Genomic DNA, 21886 nt, shown 5'->3' on the forward strand with positions numbered 1-21886 from the left:
GAATAAACAAGAGATCTGTTTGTCCAATCAAATTTTCAACGGACACAAATTTTAATATTCTCCTGTATAATATTACTTCCTCCATTCCATAAATATAATTTTAATTAAATTGGGCACGATATTTAAAAAATATTAATATTATATTAGTAGTTGATAAAATGTATAGATAAAAGACTTTTTTGTCATTGTGAATATATTAGAGTAAAAAATAGTGTAATTGTCTAATAAAAATGAAAAAGTATGAATAATTTTATGGTGATATGATTATTTATAGAAATAAGACTATTATTTTGAGACGGGAAAAAATGGTAAACAAGACTATTGTATTGGGACGGAGGAAGTATATTTTATTTTTCACGAAAAATTAATAACTAATACAAAATATTATTTTTTCATTATCGATATAATTATTTTTATATTTCACATTAAAAAAATAATCTCTCTATCCAATTTAAGATGATACTTTTTGTTTTGTTATTTAGATAGTGAAAATTAGTTATTTAATGATTGTATGTAATAGAAAATTTATCACATATATGACTAAAAAAAATTAAAATATGTGTTTAAATATTTTTTATATTATATCTGAATAAAATATATATAATATGAATATTATTTTGTAAAAAATAAAATTTGATATAATATAAATAAATAAATAAAAATATTTATTGATGTATCATTAGCATAAATTAGTTATAAAAATTGAAAGTTTTAAAAATAAATAAAAATATTTGTTAATTGAAGAGTGAGAAATAATACGATTTTGATTAAATTCTAAATGTAAAAAGTTAAAAATTTAATTAAATTGATTTATATTTATTAATTATATTTAAAATTGATAAATTTATTAAAAATAGAAAAAAATATCTTTTAAAAGTCAAACAAAAAAAAAATGGATCATTGGTGACGGAACTATATATATATATATACATATGCTCCCTACGTTCCATAACAAAGTATCTATTTTTCTGTTTTAGTCCGTCATAACAAAGTATCAATTTTATTTTTTTAGTAATTGTACTATCTACCTAACATTACAAATACTCTTACAACTTACAATATACACCCTCTGTCCAGCTATAAAGTATACATATTTATATTTTGGGACGTCCAATTAAAAAGTAAACATTTCATTAAATACCTCACTTTTTTCCACAAATACCTTTATTTTACATCACATAATTACTTTTACACCAAAAGGCAAGGGCAAAAATGTCATTTTACTACTTTTAACTACCCACTATAATTAAAATACTATTATTTTTTAAACACCGGGGTGTGTTTGTTTGAAGGATTTTGGAGGATTTCCACTATTCATCCAATTTTTTCCCCCCAAAAACATCAAATCAAACACCTATTTTTCATTTTTTATATTATACTAAAAAACAATTTTACATTCAAAACATCACATCAACACCTATTTATATCACATCATACAACTATTCAAATTCAAAATTTTTACTATTCAAATCCCAATCCAAAATCCAAACCCCCAAACAAACACACCCTTGGTAAATGTTTACTTTGTGTGTGGACGGAGGGAGTATTACAAATGTCCTTACATTTATATCATACAATACTAATAAGATTATTTTAGTCACATTCTACTTTATTTCTACCATATCCCAATATAATACTCCCTCCGTCCCAGATACCATGTCCACGTTGCCGTTTCTGTCCGTCCCACATACCATGTCACTTTCCTTTTTTGGAAAATGATTACACACTTTAATTTTATTTTAAATTTTTAAATTTTTATTTTTTTAAAATTTTAATTAAAGTAATTAGGTATCTTAATCTTAATTTATAATTATTTATATAATAGGATAATTATTTTCACTAATACATTCTTAATTATCTACTAAATACAGTGTAGCAGACACGGTATATGAAACGGAGGAAGTATTAATATTTCTAAAATTACGTGAAAAAGAAAATGAATACCTAGTTATGAGACAAAGGAATTGTATAAATACCTCATTCTAAATTACTAAACAAACAGACCTCAACGTATTCAAGTTCCCTATTGTGTGGGATGCGCCACATTGTACGTCATCTCTCATGTTCTATCACACCCCAAATTAATTTAAATTAAATATTTAATTAATTAATTAATTAGCACTCTCTTTCAAAACTTAAATAAATTATAGAAACAATTAGGCCATAAACGTCACCGCCGGTATACTTTATTACAACTTAACATTATTATACTCTTGAATTGCATCATTTTGTAAATAATTTAAGTTTTATTTCTTTGATTTTCAGAAATAAATAAATGTGATAAAAAATATATATATATAAATTTATTTATAGTAATTATGTATATATGCGTGTGTTTTTTAACTAAAATTTTCACTATTTATTGTACACTGTTTCGAATAAAAATATACTCGATCGATCAATCCGTCCGTCTCTAAGAATTACTTTTACATTTTGCGTCATTGTACTTAACATTAAAAAAAATATCATTATATTTGTATAACTTTTGTAAAAAATGTCATTATATTTGTACTATAAGACACTAATTAAAGTGTTTTTGCAATTTTTTTTTTAATTTGTACTATATTTTGATATAATAATTAATGTTTAAAAATCAACACGCAAAAAGTAAATGAGACTTTTAGAGGCGGACGAAAGTGGTATTATTTTTCTATAAAATATTATATTGTATCAAAATATTATTCGAATTAAAATTTTTAAATAATCATTTAAATTTCAAATCAAAACCAAATAATTGCCATTATATCTAATTCATATAAATTTATTTAAAAAAAATTATATATTAATTCTTTTTATTAAAGTCTAATAATTTTAAAATTATTTAAAATACACATTTTAATTTATTTTTGATCAAATATATTTGCACCATTTCAAAATTCATTCGAACATGCTCTTTTCCTACTTTCATTTTCTTTTCAAAAAATAAAAATTACACACAAGGATCTGTTCTTTTAATATTTATATTGTTTTCAGAAAATAGAAATTATTCATATTTTCTAAATAAAAATATAATATTTCTTTTATTAAAATGTTTTTGAAAATTATAAAAATAAATATTTTAATATCATTATCATAATTTTTTTATAATACTTCCATAATTATCAATAATTAATAACAAAATTTGTAAATAAAAAAAAATTGTAAAAAATAACTATAATAACACTTTGTCAACAAAGAATGCATTTTTATTAGAAATGAATTAATAAAAAGTTAAACAAAGGCTTTGTATATTTCGGGTGTGTTTTTTTAACCCAGTTTGAGGGGTTTTTACTGTACAACCTGAGATTATTCATTACCCAGCCGACATCATCTGACCAGTAGACTTTTTTTTTTTTTTTTTTCAAAAAATTAAAATATAATTTAATATTTATAATAGGATAAAAAAATATATACAATATATATGTCATTTTGTAAAAAATAAAATTTTATATAATACAAATAAATAAAAATTTAAATATATATGTTGAATATAATATAAAAATTATAATCAAATCATACAATATAAAAATTTTATCAATTGAATTTAATACACATTTATATTATTTTATTCATTATCCATCGAATTAATACAAATCAAAACTCTCCAAACTCAACCCAAACAAACACATAAATTCAAATCCACCTCAAAATTCAAATAAAAATCAAATCCAAACTCAAATTTCGCCAAACAAACACACCTTCATATTTGTGATATTTTCACTATATTCTAAAAAAGTGCACTCTTATTTCAGAATTCGAATATCAAAATGTATTTAGATATGTATTTGATTTTATTTTAAAAATATTTTATCTTATTTTGAGAATAGTAAAATTAAATAAAAAATAAATAAATATTTAATATGATATAAATGGACATTTAGTATGGTATTTTATTTTTTATTTTTCGAAGCAACAAAAATGGTGTTATACTTTCTAAGCATGACTATTGTTAATTTACTTTTTACATAATATATTTTTGGGTAAACTATTTTTTTAGTTTCGTAACGGACCCCTTTATCATTTTAATCTCGTAAGTGGAGCCTTTCGCAAATTAGTCCTATAAGTGAAAATTTTTTGCTGTTTTAGTCCTCCGGCGCCGGAGACGTCCGCGTGGCTCGCCGGAGGTGACGTGTCCGCCAGGTCAGCGACACCCGGCGGACACGTGGATTTATTTTTTTTATTATTAATATTTTTAAATTTTTTAATTTTTTTTAATTGGACCGAATAAAAAAATACAAATAAAATTAAAAATAAGTTTTTAAAAAATTAAAAAAATGAAATAAAAAATAAAAAATCCATGTGTCCGCCAGGTGTCGCTGACCTGGCTGACACATCACCTCCGGCGAACTACGAGGGCGTCTCCGGCGCCGGAGAACTAAAACAGCGAAAAATTTTCACTTATAGGACTAGTTTGCGACATGCTCCACTTACGAAATTAAAATGATAAAGAGATCCAGTTATGGGACTAAAAAATCAATTTACCCTATATTTTATTTTTTTTTTCATTCCGTTGATAAGTATATATTTTAACCTTTTTTTTTTCTAAACACAAAATATTAAAAAAAAATTATTGTATATATAGACTTCACAACACATTACAAATATCATCACATTCATACTTATTTATATAAATATTTAACAATACTTTGCACATTATAAGAATAAAATAGTTTTGCATATTAAAATTATTATCAATTATAATTAAAATACAATACTCTCTCTCCGTCTCACCAAAATATCGTCAAATCTTTTTGGCATGGGTTTAATGTAAAATTTTTATTAATATATTCTGTTATTTTTTGCTTTTAATAGTAAAAAATATATAAAAAAAAACCTTATTTGAATTTTTACTGAATAAAAAAATAATAATATTTTTAATAGGCAAACAAAATAAAAAATAGATACATTTTTAGAAGATGAATAAAATATTTATTAAATTTTGTCCAAAAATACTCTCTTTGTACTGCTATAAATGACTTATTTTTTTTATTTTTTTTATCCATTCCATAAACATGACTCATTTATAATTTTAATAAATTTATTCATCTTAAACATACTTAATATATAAAAATTAATTTAATTAAATTTTTAACTTCTTATAAATATGTCACTCAAAATTCTTTTATTTCTATCTTTCTTCACATAATTTGAGTAGACAACGGCCGGTTCTCTTGTGCCGAGATCTCGGATAGCACCGATCTTAAACAATGGTGTAATTAAATAAATAAATATTTATATTTATATTTAATTTTTTTTTTTATACTCCTTCCGTCCCATAACAAAGTATCTATTTTTCTAATTTTAGTCCGTCCCATAACAAAGTATCCATTTCTTTTTTTAGTAATTGTACTATCTACCTAACATTACAAATACCCTTACAACTTACAATATATTACATAAATGTCATTACTTTTATATCACACATACTAATAAGGTTGTTTTAGTAATTTATCTTTATTCCTATTATATCCCAATAAATAATTTATTAATCATTCATTTTATAGTTTTTGGAGATAAATTGTTGTCTGTTTTTTATAAAAATTATAAAAATAAATGATTGATCAATTATTTATTTATTTATTTTATTAAAAAAATTATTTAAGATATTTTATGTTTTTTATTTGTACAAAATTTACGTAATTTAAGTCTTTATTTCGAACCAAACATCAGTTTTGAACAAAGAGGGTGTTTCATGCAAACTTTCCATTAACACAAGGGGATTTTACGCAATAATTAAAACATAGGGTATTTTGTGCATTTTTAATAAAATACAAGGATATGTTATATAATTTACCCAAAAAATTAAATAAATAAATTAGTTTCCACCACATGTCATTCTTTTATTGAATGTGATAGAGGGATAGAAAAACTTTTGGGACAGACAATCCCCTTCAATTTTTTTTTTTTTTTTTGATATAATGCCATAAATATTTAAAATATCAATAATACTATTTATGTAAAAATAATAAAATATTCTCATAACTTATCATTAGTAACTTACTAATTTACACTATCTAAATAATCGTGTCCCTAATTAAAAGGCTAAATGTATACGTAGGGGTGGACACAAAAACGGAACCGAACTGTCAAATCGCTGAACCGAACTAAATTGAACCGAATTTTCGGTTAATCGAATAAAATCGGTTCGAATACAAATACTGAATATTCGATATTTTGTTCGGTTAGATTGGTTTTTATTTTTCATATTTTTTCAGTACGGTTAACCGAACTGAATGTATTTATAGTTTTATAGTATTTTAAAATTTATATTAATAATTATATTCGATTCGATTTTGGTTTGAATATTTGAAATATTTACAAATATTTTCTATTTAATTAGAATTTTAGTTATTTTTTAATATATTTTTTCTTAATTTTGATTGGGTTCGAGTTATTTACAAATACTCCAAATATTTTCGGTTAACCAAAATTTTTTATTCGAATGCGATTTACGATTTTAGGTATTTGTTCAATTCGATTCGATTCAGATATCAAATATTTACATATTTACAGATAACCGAACCATTCTCACCTATTCGTATACAGAATAAATATTTACTTTCTGAATGAATAAAATAGTCTTGTAAAATTTTAACAAACAAACCCCCCATATTTACATAAACAAACTGGAGTAATAAAAATACAGTTGACTAATAGTTTGAATTAATAATTATATAAAAAAAATAAACATTAAAATATAATTCGAAACCACAATAGATTCCACACTCTTCTCCCCGCTATAAATTCGCGGCAGGAACCAGCCATTGTACATCACGCATAAAAACTTGGACCGAACTGTGGAAGCTCGAAGTTGGGCCTGGAGACAGCAATTTCATCATCTCCCCATTGGAAGAGATTCTCAACTGTCAGCTCCAGATTTCCGTGACGATGGCGTGATCGCCACCAGAAAGCTCCGCCACCTGTTCATTTCCGCTCCTTTGAAATAGGCGACGATCGATTCGATTCATTCACCAGCTGTGGAGGAGATCGAGGTCTGGAAGCCGCCTTTCGATTTTTCCCGAAAATTGTGGTTGTTGTTGAGGAGGTCGTTCGCGTTTTCGAAGTCGATGCTGTCGGCGTCTAATGGCGGAGGCGCTGCGTCGCCAGCCGCGGTGTTGAAGCTGAGCTCCGGCGGCGGCGGCGATCACGAAGTGCGGAACAAAGTCGCGTTTCCGAATCCGAGCAAAAATTCCATGGCGAAAATCGTTACTGGCGAATTTGGCTACACTCTGGAAGACGTTCCTCACCTCTCTGACTACTTACCCGATCTTCCGGTAACGCCATAGTTTCTTCATCTCTGAATTCGTCAACAGCATCTAAATCAGTTCGTTTACGATTCAATTCAGTTTCATCTGTAAATTCATCGAGCAATTGAAATTCAAAAATAAATAAAATAAACTAAAACAAAACAAAACAAAATTCACCTGTATTGATTTTGCCTTTTTCTTCTGGATTTGCTTTACACTACCGCCAATAAAAGTGCGAATCATCACCGATCATAATCATGCTTGTACGAGTAGCTGTGAGCTTCTGATTTGCACTCTGATTGTGTGATTGTTAGTTGAGTTGTAGAAACGAATGGAACAAATCTAGAATGTTCTGGAATATGCTTTTCTGGCGGTTCCTTTTTGCTGCTTTTGAAATTTCGATTTGGTGTTTTGGCAGACATATCAGAATCCTTTGCAAGACAATCCTGCCTACTCTGCTGTGAAGTGAGTAAAATTTTCAATACAACTCTGTTTTGGTTTCTCTGCGGTGCGTTTTGGTACAGTAGTTTGAAGTTCGTTCGACTTTTTCTTCTCTTTGGTGCAGACAGTATTTCGTGGATTATGACGACACCGTTGCGCAGAAGGTCAGCCTTTCTTGAGACAATTGTACATTTTCTTTTACATATAAATCGAAACTTTATCGCTTATTCTTCCTTTAACAAAAGTATCTATTTTTTTTCATTTTAGTCCGTCTTATCAGATGTTGACATTTATTTTTTGCACGTAAATTTTTGGATATTAATATTATATTAGATTGTAATAAGAAAAAGATAAAAATACCCTTATTAGTATGGTATAATATAAAAGTAAGGCAAACTTGTCCATAACTCCCTTGTGATTTCGAAACTCAGCGTAAATTCCCCTTCTACTTTAAAAATTGCATGACGTCCTCTTATACCTTAAAAAATGTTGCATGAAACCACTTTGTGGTTTCGAAACTTAGCATAAATTCTCATTTTACTTTAAAAAATTGCATAACGCTCACTTATACTTTAAAAAATATTGCATAAAACTCCCATGTCATGCAAAACATATAGATAGGATAACATCTTCTTATCACGCGAGGAAAGTTTCATAGTGGTGGAGTTTCATGCAACGTTTTTTAAAGTATAAGGGGGTACCATGCAATTTTTAAAGTACATGGAGATTTTACGCAGAATTTTGAAACCACGGGGGAGTTATAAGCAATTTTACCTAAAAGTAATGGTATTTGTGTAATATATTGTAAGTTAAAAGTATATAATTATGTTAGGATGGTAGTACAATTACTAAATTAGGAAATGGTAATCTTGTTTTGGGACGGACGAAAATAGAAAATGATAACCTTTCAATGGGAATGGGACGGAGGGAGTATTTATTTATTTTTAATAAGTCTATGTAACATTACAGATACTCTTGATATATTATACAAATATAATTATTTTTTATTAGTATAGTCTTTTTATCTTTATTTTTACTGTATTCTAATATAATACTAATCAAACGGATAGATAATTATGGGACGAGAAGTATTATTAATTTATTTTCACTGTGTGTTTGTTTAGTAAGAATATATGTATTTGTGTAGATTTTAATTTGAAATTATTATAGTTCATTTGTTGTTTTTAATAAAAATAAGTCAAATTATTTATGATTATTTTGGTTTAAAAAGTGTTTTTTATATATATATTTTAAAAATTATATGAGATTCTAAAATTGCACAAAATTCATTTTTAGAGGATTTTATATAATATTTTTAAAAATAAAAAGAATTTTATGTAAATTTTAAAAAACTCCATATAATATTTTTTAAAACAAGTCAATTTTTAAATATGATGCCAATTTTATTATCCATAAGTGAATTATAAGGAACTTTAGTTAAAAATATTTTTTTTCTTAAACATTATATTTAAATAAAAATTCAAATAAATCGTTAGTTTTAAATCAATTTTGAATTATAATGAAATAAACTTACTTTTTAATTTTTTTTTTTTTTTTGTTGATATGCTAACTTTATGTATAATTATTTATAGTAAATAATTTTATGCAATTATAATTTTATTATTTCTATCTTAACAAATAATAATTCACTTTTTGTTTTCATTTATATCATTATTTTATTATTAACTTTTTAATAATACATGGACTTTACATTTTACTTATACTCCTTCAGTCCCGTCTATAATGTTCACTTTATTGTATATACGAAAATTTAAAAAAAAAATATATAATTAGTAAATAATTAAAAATATATTAGTAAAAATAATTATTACATAATAAAAATAATTGTAAATTAAAATTAAGATAATTGATTAATCTAATTAAAATTAAAAAGAATTATAAATAAAATAATTTAAAATAAAATTAAAGTTTATAATTTTTTTTTTTTAAAAAAAATAAATGACAAAATAAAAACATAAAAAGTTAAACAGTACAAGTGAGTCGCTGTCTAACCTGGCTTCACTAGCAAACATGAAGAAACACTCAACCAAAGCTTTAAAAGGGATGTCGGACAAAACACTATTATGGTTTATTTTAATTTATTTTATTTAAATAGTGAAAGAATATGAGATAAAATTATATTTTTTTTATAAATAATTATGAAAATTACATAATAATAATTTCAATGAAAACAAATTCTGTATTGTTCTATACCAATTTCAACTAGGGCTGACCAAAATATCGAAATTTAAAATTTGGTTCAAATTTTTCGGATTGGTTCGGATTGAATTTTTGACAAATTTCGGATTTTCGGAGTATCGGATCGGTATATTTAAAATCCGAACCAATCCAAAATTCGAAATATAATATTTTAATATATTTTTTTTATTATATATATTTAATATTTTATTAGAAAATATTATATTTTAATATAAAAAAAACTCAAAATTATTAATTATATTTTAATATATTTACTTTTATATTATATATATATATATATTTCATATTATAAAATAATAATAAAATATATGAAATTTAAAAATTAAAAAAATAATTAAAAATATTTAAAATTTCTGATTTTTCGGTTTTGTTCAGATTTTTTAGTTCGAATTTTGAATTTTCGGTTATTTCGGTAATTTCGATTCGGTTCGAATTGATTTTTTCAAAAATTTTAAATTTTCGGATTCGAACCGAAAATCCGAATAGTCACCCCTAATTTCAACCATTCATAGTATTGTTTTGTCTTGATCAAAAGGCATATCAAATATATGTGTTTTGATTTGTGATTTTTTTATTGAAATTGTAATTTTTATTTAGGTTAATTGTGATGCTTCCTAAAATAAAGTCCTTTACTTTTTTCACGTAAATATTTTAATATTAATATTATAATAAATTGTAGTAATAATGACAAAAATAGTCATATTAGTATTGTTTAATATAAAAGCAATGACATTTGTGTAATGTAGTGTAAGTTGGAAATGTATTTATTATGTTAGTATGGAGTACAATTACTAAATTAGAAAATTGTAACGATAAAAATAAAAAATGATAACATTTCAATAGATGGAGGAACTATTACATTTTTATTAGAGAACATGATGAATGAATAGTAATTTTTTTTAAAAAAAAAAATTAAGTATAAATTTTAAAGGAAAAAAATTTTAACATAGAAAATTGTGTAAATAATATAAAAATAATAAATGTGTGTAATATATTAATTTTTTTGGAGAAATGTATTTTTCTTTTCTTTTTTTTGTAAAGAAGCAAACCCGACTTTCCAATATGTCAAATCATCTTAATACTATTCCTATCCTTCTAAAAATATTTAACTTAGAAATTTTAACGAGATCCGATGCATGGCGTGTGTGTTGTATGTTTCTTTTCTATATATTTTTCTTTTTGTCAAAGTAAATAATAGTTGAATGTGATATTTTTTATGAAAAATATTTTTATTTGCAATGAAGTAGGATTAGGGTGTGTTTGTTTTATGAGATTGTTGAAAAGAAAAAAATTTTATATCAGTACATTAATTTTTTTGAAAAAACATGTAAATATATATATATATATATATATAAAGAACAAAGCCGTAGTAAAACAACACAAAAGAACATAGCCTAAAGATTCCTGTTATATCGATAAGGGTTCGAATGACCGTACTATTCTTATAGATTGTCGTCCACAAGGATACCGGGAGAGGGACTCACTTTCGGCGCGCCGGCCCTCGACAAAAGGTACGCAAACCCTGCTGCGGCATTGGCATAAAAACGCTTATATCCTTGCTTCATGATCATGCATTAATTGCGATTCCGTAAATACACAATGTTTTATCCTAACAGGTTTATTTCGAGTCGGATGATGTGCATGCGTGCATCGTCACCTGTGGAGGCTTGTGCCCCGGCCTCAACACGGTTATTCGCGAAATAGTGTGCGGCCTACATCACATGTACGGCGTCAAGAAAGTACTCGGTATAAATGTGAGTTCATACACACACATATATATGTATATATATATATATATACGGAGATGGGTAGGGGTTCAGATGATGCATTTATGAATATATCCCATATGTTGTCAGTTCATATTTTAAGGCGTGTTTTATGAATATATCTCATGTGTTGTATCAATTATTATCATGTGATGTCAGTTCATATGTTAGTATTTGTATTATATTAATATAAATTAGGTAAAATTGTTCATAATTTTCATGTGGTTTCGAAATTCAGCATAAAATCTTTCTATTATTTAAAAAATTGCATGGCGTCCCCTTATACTTTAAAAAACGTTGCATGAAACTCAACCGCCATGAAACTTCCCTTGTATGATAAAAAGATGGTTTCATGTCAATATCTTTTGCAAGGCGTGGATGTCTCATGCAATATTTTTAAAAATATAATGGGGCGTCATGCAATTTTTAAAGTAAGGTGAAAATTTACGCTGAGTTTCAAAACTACAGAGTGGTTTCATGCAACGTTTTTAAAGTATAAAAGGACAACATGCAATTTATAAAGAGTTTCAAAACCACAAGAAAGTTATGGACAATTTTGGCTATAAATTATGTGTTATTATGTGATATTGTAGGTGTTACTTGTATATATATTTGATGTGTTATCAGCACTATACTAAAGTACTGAATCAACACTATAAGAGGAGTCATATATACATATACATTAGTCTCGCGGTTCTTCAATGCTTTCGTATTCGTCCTTTTAATTGGCGCGTTTCGAGTTTTTACAGAAGTTTGTTAATCTACAGGGAGGTTATCGAGGATTCTATGCTAGAAACACCGTAGCTTTAACCCCCAAAAGCGTCGGTGACATACACAAACGCGGAGGAACCGCTCTAGGGACATCTCGTGGTGGCCACGACACTAAAAAGATCGTCGACAGTATTCAGGACCGAGGAATTAACCAAGTAAATCTTTCGATAAGAATCGAAAAACCTCCATTTTCGTATTTCATCGATGTTATTGTGTAACCTACAATTTCATCTTTTAGGTATACATAATCGGAGGAGACGGAACTCAAAAAGGCGCAGCCGTAATCTTCGAGGTATATATATACGTATCGTCCGTTCATTGCTTAAACAATCACACTTAGGGTTTGTTTCTTTTGATAAGTTTGAAAAAATTTTGGTTTGAGTTTGGTATTAAAATAATATACGATAGATGTTTTATGAGAGAAAAAACTGTATGTTTTTTTAAAAGCGTAGAGTCCAAATAGTAGAAACCTGAGGTTTAGAATGTAAAGAAACACGCCCTTAGACTTTACAAACTATTCGTCGTAGTACAGGAAGTAAAACGACGCGGGCTCAAGGTTGCCGTCGCCGGAATCCCCAAAACCATCGACAACGACATTCCGGTACTTGAAAAGAAAGATACATACACATAGTTTCCTTGCGACGCTCTGTATTTTTACATCTCTTGAGTCGTCGTTTCAGGTAATCGACAAATCGTTCGGTTTCGATTCTGCCGTCGAGGAAGCTGAACGCGCCATCACCGCAGCCCACGTCGAAGCTACAAGCGTCGAGAACGGCATTGGCCTCGTGAAGCTGATGGGTCGATATAGCGGTACATATTACCTACGCCCTCTCGGGATTTTTTTTTTCTTCTCGATTTCAAATATATATTCGTATGGTTTCAGGATTCATCGCAATGTACGCGACCCTCGCGAGTCGAGACGTCGATTGCTGCCTTATTCCCGAGTCGCCGTTCTACCTCGACGGACCGGGTGGGCTTTTCGACTACATCGAGAAAACGTTGAAGGAAAACGGGCATATGGTGATCGTCATAGCCGAAGGCGCCGGGCAGGAGATGCTCTCGGAGAGCTTCCGGAACCAACAGGACGCTTCCGGAAACAAGCTTCTTCAAGACATCGGGCTTTGGATATCACAACAGATCAAGGTTTTGTCGATTCGTCGATGAAATTTAGCAAACTCCAATGTGTTTTTTCTTAAGCTTTGTTCGTCGATTTTTTTCTTTTTTTTTTTTCGCAGGATCACTTCTCCGACAAGCGCAAGATGTCGATTAACCTCAAATACATCGGTTAGTTTTTTACGTATAGAAGTTCTTCGATTTTGCGACGATTATTGATTGTATACGTTGATATCTTGTTGCAGATCCTACTTATATGATTCGAGCGATTCCTAGCAACGCCTCCGATAATGTTTATTGCACTTTGCTCGCTCACAGCGCGGTGCACGGCGCGATGGCCGGCTACACGGGATTCACCGTCGGGCCGGTGAATGGGAGGCATGCTTACATACCTTTTCCGGTGAGTTTTTTTTTTTTTTTTTTTTTTGTCGAATTTGAATCTAAATTGATATTTATAGAGAGCGAAAATTATATATGTTTATATCGGGGATGGTTAGGGTGATAATTAGTCCTAATTAGAAAATAAAGTATAAACTAATAACATAGAGAGTTGTTAACAAGTCGAACCGAACAGAATTTTTAACTGCCCATGTTCATTCGCTAAGCATTCGAACTCAGTTTGTCAAACAATTTTATTATTCGATCTCGTGTTTGTGCTCAGCAGCTCGAATAAGCGGGTTTGAGCTCGTTTTGATAGGTAAAAATATTTTTATTTGTTTATTTTTAATTAATAATTTTATATATTTATTTTTTAAAAATCTTTGCGAACTAGGCTCAGGCGTTTGTTAACAAAACGAGCTTACTTATGTTGTTCATCTCCGTTTGTTTACATTTGCAAACGAGCTTAAACCAAACCAAGTTCACGAACAATTTAATTCGTTTAACAGTTTTAAAACACATGACTCTCGAAGTAATACATTATATGTGTGCTTTGTTAACATATGTATTATATTATGTGAACTATTGTCATATACTGTTAGATTATAATCATACGTTGATTAGTCCTAATCAGCATCGTAACAATTTCATTCATACATACACACACATACAAACAAGAAAAATCGATTAATTTGTGCTAAGCGAACGAACATATTATCGACCTTGCAGAGAATCAACGCGAATCAAAACAAGGTGGTGATCACGGACCGGATGTGGGCGAGGCTTCTCTCCTCGACGAACCAGCCGAGTTTCTTATCAACAAAAGAGGCCGAGGGTGCGGCTATGGATACGGCGCCTACTCCATTGCTAGACGATGCTAATGCACACGGCGATGATGCAATAAATGGCCACACCGGCGGCGGCTGACTAATTACATCGCCCGATGGATCGATCGATCGTACCATCTCATACATACATACATACATACATACATATATATATGTATCAAGAGACTTTGTGTATATGCAGCAGCAAGAGTTGCTTGTGTGTTATAGTTATGAGGGAATAAGTTGAATTTATTATAAAACCTTTGGGAATTTATATAATGGAATAATTTTTAGAGGAACGTTGTAACTAAAGGCTTCGATGCCGAATAATTGTAGCTAAAGACAAGGTAAATAAATTTTTTTTTCTCAAACAATATTAATTAAATATATATTTTTTTTATTTTTTATATTACATTAAATATAAATTTTACATTCAAAATATCATATCTATTACTTATTCATATGACATCGTAAAACTATTAAATTCAACATTTTATAATTCAAAACTTAAACCTACAAATGAATTTTCATGTGCTATAAATAAAGTCTATTCAAGCCCAATTTATTGGCCCCGGCCCAAAGTGAGAAGAGAAAGCCCAAAAATTACCCAAAACATCTAGAAGCCTAAATACCAAAATATCCAAGAAAACATGTTGAGTTAGCACATGATGTGTATTGAAGTCTTGCATATTTTATTTTAACCCAAATATGTTTTCTTGGCATGATTTTGTGCATAATTCAGTTTGGCGCACTACTCACTGTCGTCAAATTGTGATCGTTCGTTCTTTTGATTCAATCCTGACCGTTTGATCTTAATTAGGATTGGTTTATGTTATATAGATGTGTTGTGCCGAAGCTTTGTGTTTTTAATTTTAATCCAAATGTGTTTTCTTGGCACGATTTTGCGACACAAAACAGTTTGACGCACTACGATTCGTTTATGATATATAAATGTGTTGGGCCGAAGCCTTGTGTTTTTTATTTTAATCCAAATGTGTTCTCTTGGCACGATTTTGCGACACAATACAGTTTGACGCATTACTCACTATCTTCAAATTGTGATTGTTCGTTCTTTTGATTCAATCTTGACCGTTTGATCTTAATTAGAATTTGTTGATGATATATAGATGTGTTGCGCCGAAGCCTTGTGTTTTTTATTTTAATCCAAATGTGTTTTCTTGGCACGATTTTGTGACACAATCCAGTTTGGCGCATTATTCACCATCGTCAAATTGTGATAGTTCATTCTTTTGATTCAATCCCGACCGTTTGATCTTAATTAGAGTTGATTTATGTGATATGGATGTGTTGCACCGCTGCTCTCATAATTCCAAATTATTTTTGGCATATTTTGTGATTTTATCTTTCCCAAGTCGTCTTTTTTTTATCCTCTCGCTCGTGGGTAGTTCAATAGAAGAATATTTTGTGATTTTTCTAAAGATTGTAAAAACAACTACTCTTAGTTTGATAGATGAAAGATTAATGTAAATTTATGGTGTATTTTGTAAGATAGTGAAGGATCGATCGATTTGCCTTTGGTTTGTTCAATTCAATGAGTTTTGGAGCCTTTCTTGAATATTTTATGCCACACTAGTATTGAGGTAACCTCTACGGCATCCTTTTCGAACAATAAAGATGTGCCAAGAGATAGCTTTTACATTTGTGTTTATATTTTCTTTCTAATTGGTTCGATTTTATTATCAAGCTCGTTATTTCAATTTTATTATCAAGTTTTTTGCATCAAAACACAACCAAATTTAGGGGTGTCAATTTGTGTATTTAGGTTGTGTTCGTGTCGGATTGAACCATAAGTATAACAAAAAAAATGTCAATCTGAACCTGGAATTTGACCCGAAACTCTACACCCGAACACGACAATAATTTTTTTGAGTCGGGTTCAAGTCAACTGACTTAGTTTCAAGTCATCCGAAATCTGAACAAACTGACCTGAAAATCTAATCGATTCATCGTTTTATTATCAATCATATTTTTTTTATTTGTAATTAATTTTCTACTTTACTAAACAGAATAGTCAATTTCAATTATATGTTGAATTTTTTTTTCTTTTTTTTTTTCTGATTTCATTCTCTATATCAAATACATTTTTATTGAATTCTATTACTGCATTTGTGTTTATTTTTTCAATATATTTTTTTTAATCAATCTAATCTACTCGAGACCAAGCCCGGTTATCTTATTGAGTCAATTTTCGGCCCAAACACAAAAATCTTGACATTAATTAATTAATATTTTCCATAATTATTTTAGTCATCTCTAAAATCAATCTATTTACATTTGATGCAATTTTTTTAATCTATTTCCCTGTGTATTTTTTATTTTTTTTAATTTATGTTAGGTACACAAAATCCTATTAGTAATATAAAAAATAATATTTATATTAAATTATTGAATTTTTTAAGTAAATAGAATATACAGTATATTATATTTTTTAATAATATTTATAGTGATAAACAAACTCTATTTTACCTTGATCCTTAAAAAATAATGTAAAGAGTTAATTTTTATATAAAACAAATAAAATTGTCTAATAAAAATAATAATTACCCTTAAAAATAAAAACACAAACAAACACAATTGATAATTTTTATGATAAGGCAAGCCAAAGTAGGTAAAATTACATAATGAGAAGATAAATGACCACACAATATTTTATTTTTTAATTATTTTTTTTTTATTTTTTTAATTTTAAATTGGCTTTCACCATCACATCAAGATTTGGAAAATCTCTTTAATTGACAAGCCCTCCTCTTAAGTAGAGATAATTATTGCAATAATTTATAAACTTATATTATAATTGGCCAAAATAAATTAAATTAAAAATAGACTAAAATAGGGATATTTTGTTATTTATCATTTTCTATGCCTTCATTTTCAATATAGGAAAATAAGTCACCCTTTTATTTAAAATAAAAATAAAAATAGGTCACTCTTAAATTAAATAAAAAAAAGTCATCCATCCATTATGCTCACTTTATTACTATTATTTATTTTTATATTTATATTTTATTTTATTTTATTTTATTTTTTCCCACTTTCAACTCTATATTTTTAATTATTATTTCATTTCATTGTGGCATAATTCAAGCAAGAATTTTGGGGGATCTAATTAAAATATCTTGGCTTTATTATCAATAGGATAATTTATATACATATATATATATATATATTTGTCTATTTATATACATATATGAAAATACAATACAATTCAATTATTGAATTATATCTAACCTATTATTAGATTAAATATATTTTTATGATACTTGGCAATTATCTATTTGTTTGGTTATATTAATCAATTTTTCATTATGCATCCCTATTATATATTTATTTTTATCTACTATTCATATTCTCTCCTCCTCGTAACAAACTATCCATTTTTTCATTTTAGTCTGTTACATAAGAAAATATTCATAACAAACTATCCATTTTTCCATTTTAGTCTGTTACATAAGAAAGTATTCATTTTCTTTTTATTCTTTTTTTTTTTTAAGTAATGGTACCCTTACAAGTTACAATATATTACACAAATGTCATTACCTTTATATTACACAATACTAATAAGGTTATTTTAGTCATTTCTACTTTATTCCTACTATATCTCAATATAATGTTAATATTTTTAAAACTTCGTGCAAAAAGCAAACGAATATTTACGGAGGGAGTATTATATTATTACTTATTTCTCATTCAAAATAATAAAACAAATATCGTTTATATACATCAAACAATTATTTCAATTTAAAATTTTAGTCATTTCAAAATACTAATTTTCAATAAATTAGTAACTTGATATAACTCGTTCAACACAATATTCAATATAAATAAGTGGAGAGTGATTTTAATTTGATCTTTCATATTACAAATTTAAATAATTTTTTAAATTTTGATCACTCATAATACAAATTTTATTAATTAAAATTAAAATTTACTATCCATGATCTTTTTCTCTAGATCTTTTTTTTTTTCCTAGATCATTCTTTTTATTATACAAAGTGTAAAATATTTAAAAATATTATTCAACGGTGGAAGTGTGACCTTATATTATTTTTCTCCTTATAATAATGACAATAATACATTATTCACAATTTTCCAATTGTAAATATCTCTAATTTTCCAATTGTCTAAAATTCACAATAATACATTATTCACAATTTTACAATTGTCTAAAATTCTACTATTTTAGCAAAAAAAATTTCTCTTACAAACATCCAATTAATGTATTGAACTTTTTGCTAAATAGTATAATTTTAGACAAAATCTTCCAAAACAACATACTCGATAAATACTTATATTTGAACTAAAATTGATATATTTTAATTATATTATGATTATTTTTTTTTCATTTTAACTATATCAACTATTCTAAATTAAAAAAAAAATAAAAAATATAACAAAAAATTAAAATTTTAGATTGAAACAGAAATATACACAGCCGTGTAGAATTATACATGGCCGTGTAACAATATGATCATTTATAATTATACACTGAAATATACATGGTCATGTAACAACATGGCCGTATATAATTGTACATAGTCGTGTAACAACGTGGCCATGTATAATTATACACTGAAATATAAGTGGCCCTGTAACAACATGGCCGTGTATAATTGTACATGGCGGTGTACTTTCCAGGTCAACTGCTACGTCAGCTCCGTCATGTCCACGTCAGCAATTTCCGTTAGTTTTTTTAACGGTGAGACCAAAATTGATAAAAATTATTTATAATGGGACCAAAAGTGATTGAAATTGTTTATATTGGGACCAAAATTGATGAGTTTTTTAATAATGAGAATGATGAAAATGAATTACAAATTATAATAATGACTCTTCCATTGTTTTATGTTTAAATCTTTTTTACCAATAGTTTTATTGATTTTAGTCAAAAAAAAATATATATATATATATATTTGATAAAAAATTTGTAGAGTTTTTAAAATTTTTTAGAAATAATTAAAAAAAATTGGATATTTAATAAGTATATACTCCTTCCATCTCATATCTATATATCCATTTACTTTTTGCACGGAGTTTTAAAAATATTATTATTATCTTGGAATATGGTAGAAAGGTAAAAAGATTAAATTGCAAGGTAATGATATTTGTGTAATATAGTATAAATTAAAATGGTATTTGTAATATTATGTAGATAGTAATAAAAATATAAAATCGTAAAGCATATGTCTCACCACAGTTTCGATGTATTTGATGTTTCCTTTAAACACTTTTGGTGTTATGTGTTCATTTATATTTTTAAAAAATATATTTTTTATATATTAAATATAAAAATTAATATTTTATATTGAATTAATAATTTTTATCGTTAAATAAAAAATATATATTATATATTATGTTAATATATATTATATTTTTTATAATACTTATAAAAAATCGTGCCATCATAAATGGATTGGGTTTACAGATTTGGTAGAATTTAACGAGATTTGAATTTTAAAATCCTAATTAAAATTTAAATTGAATCCAAAAATCTTGTAAATGATTTTTTTTCAATGATAGGATATTCTGGTACTTTAAAATCTCATTCCTATTTCATTTTAGTTTTTAACTTTATACTCTCAGACCCAACAATTATGTTCTCTACAAAGTATTCATTTTCCATTTTAGTATGATACAGTAACTGTACTATCTACTTAATATTACAAATATCCTTACAATTTATAATATATTACACAAATGTTATTATATTTATATCACACATACTAATAAGGTGACTTTCTATTTTATTCATACTATATCAAAATATAAATATTAATATTTATAAAACTACGTGAAAAAAAAAATGAAGATTTAGTTATGGGACGAATGAAGTATCTTTTTTTAGTATTATATACTCCATGTCCCTTAACAATATATTTATTTTTTCATTTTGGTCCGTCTCATAACAAAGTATATATTTTTTTTAGTAATTGTATTATCTAACTAATATTACAAATATTCTTCTATTATCTAACTAATATTACAAATATCCTTTAAATTTATAATATATTACATAAATATCATTATCTTTATGTCATACACTACTAATAAGATTAGTTTTGTATATTTTTTATTTAAGATATTTTTATCTTATATAGGAGAGAGAGTGCCAATATTATAAAAGAAATACTAATATTTTATGTTAAATTGTTACATCTTTTTAGTGTATAGATTATATACTATATATTTTCAATGAATATGTATATATTATACTACCTCCGTCTCACATACCAGGTCTGCTACACTGTAGACACGGTATTTTAGGAGGGATGCAATTAGTAGATAATTAAGAATATATTAGTGAAAATAATTATCCTATGATATAAATAATTATAAATTATGATTAAATAACTAATTAGTTTAATTAAAATTTAAAAAAAATTAAAAAGTTTAAAATGAGATTAAAGTGTGTAATCATTTTCCAAAAAAAGGTAAGTGACATGGTATATGGGACGGATAGAAACAGCAACGTGGACATGGTATGTGGGACGGAGGGAGTATTTTTTTAATTTTAATCTAAAATCGTATTAAAAAGTTTTTATTAGAACGCACATAATTTAGTAAAAAAATAAATAAAATTCATAAAAAATGGATTTACGGATTTAATTTATCATAATAAATAAAACTCATAAGAGAACAATTATGTCATTTAAAATATAAAAAATTTAAATCCTTAAATTAATATGCAAAACAAACTGGATTCGAGAAATATAAATTATGTATAATTTTACCAATAAACATAGGATATAATTTCAAATTCTAAATATAATAAATATGTAATTATTTTATGTCATTTTTTGTAAAAAAAAATACTCTCTCCATGCCTAGACAATCTATCAATTTTTTTATTTTTGTTTATCTCGTAACAAAGTATTAATTGTTTTTTTAGTAATTGTATTTTCTACTAATATTAAAAATACTCTTACAATTTAAAACACATTATACCAATGTCATTATTTTTATATCACACGATACTAATAAAGTTATTTTTGTCTTTTATACTGTATTTATACTACACCCTCAATATAATACTGTTATTTCTAAAATTACGTACAAAAAATAAATTGATAGATAGATATAGATAAGGGACGTAGGGATTATATTATACTCTCTTCATTCCAGACCA

At 26.6% G+C, this 21886-nt stretch overlaps 1 protein-coding gene and 1 long non-coding RNA gene across 2 annotated transcripts; one reads left to right on the top strand and one right to left on the bottom strand.

The window, feature by feature from the left end:
- Positions 1-6625: 6625 nt before the first annotated feature.
- On the bottom strand, positions 6626-7681 carry LOC127239518 (uncharacterized). The gene is made up of 2 exons (XR_007836146.1): positions 7404-7681; positions 6626-7295 (listed from the first exon to the last, which is right to left on the bottom strand). It is a non-coding gene; the product is annotated as an uncharacterized LOC127239518 (long non-coding RNA).
- LOC127239517 (ATP-dependent 6-phosphofructokinase 6-like) lies at positions 6744-15107 on the top strand. Its single transcript, XM_051257699.1, has 13 exons — positions 6744-7253; positions 7645-7691; positions 7792-7831; positions 11336-11398; positions 11504-11641; positions 12421-12579; positions 12663-12716; positions 12957-13025; positions 13105-13234; positions 13308-13567; positions 13660-13708; positions 13783-13937; positions 14645-15107. The coding sequence occupies exons 1-13, from the start codon at positions 7047-7049 to the stop codon at positions 14840-14842; spliced, it is 1569 nt and encodes a 522-aa protein (XP_051113656.1). The 5' UTR covers positions 6744-7046; the 3' UTR covers positions 14843-15107.
- The last annotated feature ends 6779 nt before the right edge of the window (positions 15108-21886 follow it).

Source organism: Andrographis paniculata, unplaced genomic scaffold, assembly GCF_009805555.1.
Source record: "Andrographis paniculata isolate CXL003 unplaced genomic scaffold, ASM980555v1 Contig78END, whole genome shotgun sequence".
NCBI lineage: Eukaryota > Viridiplantae > Streptophyta > Magnoliopsida > Lamiales > Acanthaceae > Andrographis > Andrographis paniculata.

What these genes read in the sequence shown, in the direction of transcription:
- LOC127239517 (XM_051257699.1), top strand. Translation starts at nt 7,047, where the DNA reads ATGCTGTCGGCGTCTAATGGCGGAGGCGCTGCGTCGCCAGCCGCGGTG. An exon ending in GCTGATGGGTCGATATAGCG is followed by an intron (nt 13,235 to 13,307) that starts GTACATATTACC and finishes GTATGGTTTCAG; the next exon opens with GATTCATCGCAATGTACGCG. An exon ending in ATGCTTACATACCTTTTCCG is followed by an intron (nt 13,938 to 14,644) that starts GTGAGTTTTTTT and finishes TCGACCTTGCAG; the next exon opens with AGAATCAACGCGAATCAAAA.